General features: G+C 46.1%; 1 protein-coding gene across 1 annotated transcript; it reads left to right on the top strand.

Moving 5' to 3' along the window:
* Positions 1-6,121: 6,121 nt before the first annotated feature.
* LOC147964663 (protein FAR1-RELATED SEQUENCE 5-like) lies at positions 6,122-6,781 on the top strand. Its single transcript, XM_087530093.1, has one exon. It carries the CDS (start codon positions 6,122-6,124, stop codon positions 6,779-6,781), a length of 660 nt encoding a protein of 219 aa, XP_087386219.1.
* Positions 6,782-7,495: the final 714 nt, after the last annotated feature.

Here is a 7,495-nt window from a genome sequence, read left to right on the forward strand (position 1 = left end):
CTAAGCTCCCGTGAAATAACGAGCTCATATCGATCCCGTCTGTTTTTCACTTAACTACCAAGATGCCCGTGCGCTGTACAGAACATTAAGATGTATTTGTACGAATAGTTTATCTTGTGAAAGAAAATGATGAACGAGGAAAAACCTTATTTGCAAATGTGGATAGGAGTATGGCTATCTCTTTACAAAATTGACATAGTTTTCTTCCTATCCGTCAGATATAAATTAAACGGCCTATCATGACCAACTCTATTTTTTATATGAGTAGAGAAATCCCCGCTTGTCAGTTGGTCTACCACCATTTTCCACCGCCTCCGCCTCCCTGCCCCTCGCGCCCTTTTCACGGGTTTGACCACCGCCTCGTCGAGTAACATGGAGATTAATCAATTTTGATTTGAGAAGCAAAGTTAATTAACGTCGTCGCTACTGAGGGAGCACAACAAAGGATATGCAGGGGAAAGGGGTTCGGCAGGCTCTGTACCTCTCGTCCCTGACGGCGAGGTTGTGCAGCGTGAGCAGCCATGGCGCGCCGGACCGGAGCATGGCGACGAGCGGCTCGACGGCGGCCGCCAGCTTCCGGCGGTGCCGGGCGGAGGCCCGCGTGAGGCGCCGCACCTTGCGGGCCGCCTCCACCTCCCCGCGGTACACCCGGTCCACCAGCGCCCGCAGCGCCGCCGTCTCCGACGGCCGCTCCGCCGCCCCGTGGTGCTGGTGCTGATCCCCCAACACGACGGGCTCACCGGCTCCGGCGACTCCATCTCCGCTCCGGCTTCAAGGGGTAGCTCCACTGCTTGGCCTCTATGGTTGGCCTCGCTTGCTGGTGGGATGCTAGGACGGGTGGGGTCGGACCGTCGTGGTCTTATTGGGAGCACGGGCGGGGGCGGATGGTGACGGCGACGGACGGGGACGGCGACCGTCCCGTTACCTCTCCGTTCCATTTCTCTGGCTTTTCGTTCCATCGAGCGTTGTGTGTGTCGGCCGCGGGCATGGGGAACCGCGGATGGCTGACCTCCACGACTCCCCAAGCCGCCCGCTGCTCTTTCCACTGCAATCGCCTTCGCCTTGCACATAGACCTAGCTCTTGCCGCTCTTGTCCGTTATGTTGACTGCTCTAAGCTGGGAAGAAGACTCCATGAACTGGCGACGCGCGGCGCATTGGCTCGAGAAGAAATCCACATAACCAGACGAGGTGCACGACGTGGAGGTCGTGCCCAGCCCATGCAGGTGTGTAGCAATTAGCGAAGCGAGTTGTGGAGGCGTCTCTGGAAGCGAAGGTTCTTAGGATGACAAAGCGACCTTAGGTAACTAACAACATGCTATCTAAGCAGACTTCCTCGCCGATGCGAACCGAGGTCGCCGTGAGATCGCATCTATGTTGGGCGTTGGCAGATGAACCAATGCAACTTTGCAATCCTGGGCCACCTCCATGAGAGTGCTCTTTTAGCTCCACTCTCTTAGGCATCTCTCAGTCGGTGCATCACTTGGCCCAGGTATGGCTGCCTGCGGTGATGCCTTCTCCATTGTCCTCCGATGTCAGTTGGCCACCGAGTGGTGCTTGTGACGGCGTCTCATATTCTATTGTTCAAATATATCACGATTTTCTATTTTCTTTTCCCCGTTTTTCTTCTTGTGTTTATTGCTGTCTCAACCATGTCCTCTGTAGCTCAATTCCGGTTTTCATTGCTGTTGCTACGATTCTGAGATGCATCGGATTGTTCAGGTATTGCTGATCACAGTTAGTGATTGTGGGCTCATTTAATATTCTGACTACGATGTGGGGCAGGGTGATTTCACTGTCCATCTTCCAAAGATTAGCCATAGATAAATCAATTGACAACTGATTGCTGTAGGGCTACTACCTCCACTCTCCGAACCATGTAAAGTAATAAATGGCACATGTTTATATACTCCTAAACAATGGAGTACGACTGCATTGTAGGTCCATATCAGCAACTGATATGATTTCTGTTTTAAGCAGGCACTAAATACTATTCAATGAGTCATGAATTCAAAATTATCTTTCTCTATTTTTTGGCATGATAAATTAGATCAAAGAGAAAGTACAAGTAACTGGTTTGTCTAAACCTGCTTACTTTTTTATCAGTATTTTTTGAGTGATGGGCAAAAGAAACACGCTTGAGTGTATCTGCTCATGTCGCTTGTTTATATGAATATGGGGATACAGTTTTCAACTATCAATATTTTTTTTCCTATTAGTGGATGGTGTTGAGTGGTAGCATGCGCCTCTAACTCTTGTTGATGTGAAAACTAGGTTGCAAGAACTATTCACAGTTGATTGCAGAAGATAAGGGAATGAAATGCATGAACATGTATGTGTGTTCCCCAAACCAATTTGGGCCCCACATAACATAGTTAGAGATCACCCCTTCTGCATATGGTATATATAGGTTCGGATTTTACATGTGTGTACCATGAAAAAATTAAACATGTATTCATATTTGTTTGTCGTTGCTAGGTTTGCAACCATGATACTATTGGATTTACGAATTTAGTTGCCCAATACTTATACTCCAAGTGATGCAACCTTATACTCAATTTTCTAAATGAAAAACTTCAATTTGAAAGTAGTGATCTGATGTTCCGATTACAAAGAAGCTACATGTGTAGAGTACATTGTTGTCCTACTAAAATCAAATATCTAAGATTAGCTGCAACAAATTGAGGTGAGGAAGTAAATATCACATGGTTGTTTGAGGAAAAGGAACTGGTATTGCAGTCAAATTTTATTCTCACGTTGTCAGTGAGAGCTATGAGATACTCCGAATCAAACCTCATTTTCATGCAGATTTACAAAGATGTTGGGTTCTCTAGGATCATGGATGCCTGGCCGGTTCTGAAAAGGTTATTGTTATCCTGGAATTGCAGATAGTACGTTATTAGACCAATTTCTCATTGGATGGTTTACTTACAATTTATTGTGAAATAGAAGTAATATTATTTTCCTCTTAAGGGCTTCAGTTATTAGCAAGTGTGTTAGGATCCTAATCAAATGAAGTTTGTCCAAAAGGAAGGGGTTGCTTTATGGAGTTCAGTGTCTCAATGGAGAGTGGCGACCAATGGCTTGCGCTAAGAGAAAATATGACGGTTGTAGCCATACATAATTCGGGGCACTATACACTTCCCCATTTGCCTAAGAAGAAAATGTGGTATCTCGATATCAGTATGCACATGAATGTTAATTTTGTATATGTTGCTTGTTGTGGGATGGCTGAGGAATCAAAAACATTAGCATTGATCCGAAGGAAGATAACCATGTGAAGGTGTGCCGTGGTGTATTTAACAAATAGTAAAAAGCCATGGATGAGATGTGCTTCTCAAAAACTGAATTTATCATGTGCACAAAGTGTGTGGTATGATATCATACGAATGACTAAATAAAGACTCATATGAACCAAAACTTTAAGGACCCCGATAACTGCCACACGTGTGGCATATCGGGTGGTTGTGCCGCACGCCTTGTGTGGCATGGAGTCGACCCCGCCCGCACGACCGCGTCCGAGCGCATGCAGCCACAGCCCGCACGTCTGGTGTGTGGCATAATCGCCCACACGTTCGGGCGAACGACCGCGCTGCCCGCGCGACCCAACACGCCCGTCGTCCCGGCCTCCTTTCGATCCCAAGTGCGACCTGCGCCGTTGTCTCCTACCTCTGGATCCCCTACTTCCATCACCTTCCTTCTCTGGTTGCCATGGCAACCAGATCAGATCCCTAGCGCCTCCCCATCGCTAACCAACACCCCCCAACCCCGCCATCCCAAGACGATGATCTAAAACAGGTGGATCTTCAATCTCCCTCTGTTTCTCGGCCTTCTTCTGTCCAGAAATTTGAAATTGCAGATTGCCCATGAAGATGGCAACTAGATCCATGCTGTCTGGGCAAACACACCATGGTTTTTGTGTGTATTCACATTTGCCCACCAAAATACACCAGATTTGCCATATTCTGTACTAGAGTTGAGCTAAGCTTCTGGGTTGGCTTGGTGCGAGCAGTTGGTACTGAAGGATGCGTAGGAATCACTAAAAATAGGGAGAGAAAGGAGGAATTTGGCATAGGGAGGGAGGAAAAATAATTGCCACTTGTATCTAGCATCAGTTGCTACCTATCGTTCTCGTTAGTTGCCACCACGTTATGTTGTTGCTTGCCATCCTATTTTACTGGTTGTTGCCATCGCTTCAAAATGATAGCTGGCATCCAGATTTTAGAAAAGAGAATGAATGTGCATGTCCTACTTGCCATGATGTGTTGGTTGCCGACGCAGGAAATGTGATAAGATTGCCGTGTTATCTTCTATGTGCAAACAACAATAATGCATTTTGCGGATTATTGATGCGTTCTTGTTCATGAAGTGACAGAAAACACAGTGGCAGAAAAAAGCGGAAGAATGAATCACGAAGACGGCACTAATCCTAGGTTTTCTCAAAGGCCAGAAACGCCCCCTTGGGATGCAGCAGAGTACAATCAACTCATTTCTGCAGGACCTTTGCTGCCACTACTAGAGCAGTACGTGGGCATCGGTATGGTGCATGATTTAAAAAAAGGAACAATTGCCATGTTTGTGACGAGGAAGGTGCCATTCTACCTATGTCCTACAATGTCATTTTTCGCACGTTCTTATGATCCAACCACACTCAGGGGGATACCATGGCAAGTTCAGTCACAGGGTGCTAACGCTGACAAATGTACGGGTGACCAACTTCAAGTAGCTAATGTGGAAAATCAAGATAACGCATACGAAAAACAAACATACTAGTGTGGCCATGAAATTAAACTTGCAAAGATGGAAAAAGACTCACGAGTTATATGGGAAAAATTTAGGACCTTCATGCAGCATGTGGCATCAGGCGGCAATCATGTACCTGCCATCAACGTCGTACATAGGTGAGTCCATGAAGTGAAGTTGTGGACAGTGAATTAGGAGAAGGAACATAGGTGACATTGGGGTTGCCATGCCTGGACAGCTGCAGTTGCCATGCCTGGACAGCTGCAGTTGCCATGTGTCATAAAATGTGATTGCAAAATGTCTAAACAACTGTGGATGACAGGTGTGAACAAATCTGTGTGGCATGGATGCACCACTACATGTGCCATGTTGTACAAACTACAGTTGCCATGCATTGACCAACTGCTAAAATGATCACAGGTTGTTATGGTGGAACCACATCGGCAAATGTCTCATGGCAAGCTTCACAGTTGCAGGCCAACGCATTTGTAGATAGAGCACATCAAATTGGAATGACAAACTAGATACGATCAACACATGCGGCACAACAAGGTAAAAAATGTGAAAGAGAAAAACAGTAGTGCATTAGCTTTTGTGGGAAAAGCATGGGAGGAAAAGTAGATTTGTCATGGTGGTGGTGGAAAAAACAAACAAAAAATGCTACCAAGTGGTCGCGTGCAAAAAGTCATCTATTGTCTTCAGGATTTGCCAACTGCTATATGATTGTGTGCAGCATTCATGATTGATCGCATTTGACTAGTGAGCTCGTACCTAGAATACAAGTTTTGATGCTAAAAGATGCTGGTTGCCATGTCTTGGCAACAGTAGTTGCCATGTATGTTGGACTGTAGCTGTCATGGCTGTAGAATCCAAGTTTTGATGCTAAAAGATGCTGGTTGCCATGTATTGGCAATAATAGTTGCCATGTTTGTTGGACTGTAACTGCCATGACTGGAAAACTACAATTGCCATGCATGGCCATATGCAGATTCCACGGCTTGCTGTGTGAATGATGTCATGCCAAATCACATGTAGTTGCTGTATTACGTTATGATAAACATGCCATTTAAGAAATGCTTACACCTGTACCTATTTTTTATTGCAGGACCTTCAACTACAATCAACAGCAGCGCGGGGACATCTACTGCGGGATCCTCTGAGCACGCGGAAGAAGCGTTCCACCAGCCAGCCAACAATCCTGCCACAAACAATGCAGAGTCAGTGTCGGAAATGGCAATCGTTCCAGCAATGCCGACAAGCACACCTTTGCACACCAGCATAGGCAACACTCAAGCAGATGAAACAGCTGCCGATACTGAAGTGAATGATGAAACTGATGACGAAGCATAAGGGGATGAAGAAGATGGGCAATCAGAAATCATGGTACCTCAGCCACCGTATGTTGGGCAGAGATTTGATTCGTTCGAAGATGCCAAGGAATTCTACCAGAGATATGCAATGTTCCATGGGTTTGTAGTCAACACCGAATACCATAGGAAAATTAAGAAAACTAACGAGTACAACAGAGGTGAGATGAGGTGCTACAAGGCACGAAGGAACAAGAAGGGTAAAGGTGTTGCGCCTGTCATTTCGGAACGAAAGAGAGGTATCATTGTCAAGACAGAATGCCCTGTCCGGTGTAAGCTAAACGTAGATGGGGCACGGTGGGTGGTAACTGAATATTTTGACAAGTACAACCACAAACTCATAAAGAAGTTTGACCTGGTAAAAATTTTGAGCGCCCACAGAGGATTCACCCCCCTCGAGAAGAAATTCATAAAGCTGCTACATGATTGTAACGTCGGTCCATCAAGAATGGTCCAAATACTGTCCCTCATCCACAGCGGAGATGGTAGACTGAGTAGCATGCCCTACATACCGGTAGACGTCACAAACCTAAAGTCAAAGTATCGTAGAGAGAGCAGGTTGGCTGACATAGAAGACATGATAGCCTACTTTGATGAGAAAGCAAAAGCAGATCCAGAATTCTTCTACAGGATAAGATTGGATGATGAGGACCGTGTCAGGAACATGTATTGAGTGGATGGTTCTGCAAGAAGAGCCTACAAACATTTCCGAGATTGCATTTCGTTCGACGCAACATATCTCACTAATATGTACAAGATGCCCTGTGCTCCATTCATAGGAATAAATAACCACAATAAGTCATTGCAGTTTGGATGCGGGCTCGTTCGGAATGAAGACACGGATGGGAACACTTGGTTGTTCAAAACCTTCTTGGAGTGCATGGGTGGACTTGCTCCGATGAACATAATAACAAACCAGGATTTTAGCATGCGTGCAGGCATAGAGGAGGTCTTTCCGTTGGCAGTGCACAGGCACTACATGTGGCATATTATAAAGAAGGCTGAGGAGACGCTAGGACCGTTCTTTGTTGACCATCCAGAGCTGCACAAGGCATTCGAGTTGTGCGTGGACTACAGCTTGACGATGGAGGAGTTTGAACAGAGCTGGACAGCTATGATTGAAATATATCGAGTTCAAGACAACGAGACGCTTGCTAGCCTATGAGAGAAGTGAATGTATTGGGTGCCGGCCTACTTCATGCAGTGCTTCTTCCCATTTCTGCAGACTATGCAGCGCAGCGAGGGGTTCAATGCTGTTCTGAAGCGGTACGTGAGCCCTGGCAACTCATTGATGTAGTTTGCCAAGCAATACACAGCTCTGCAACAAAAAATACTGGGATCTGAGATGCAGCAAGAAGCAAACACCGTGCTCAAGCAGCCTAAATTG

Source organism: Triticum urartu, chromosome 6A, assembly GCF_056163025.1.
Source record: "Triticum urartu cultivar PI428250 chromosome 6A, HENAU_Tu73, whole genome shotgun sequence".
Taxonomy (NCBI): domain Eukaryota; kingdom Viridiplantae; phylum Streptophyta; class Magnoliopsida; order Poales; family Poaceae; genus Triticum; species Triticum urartu.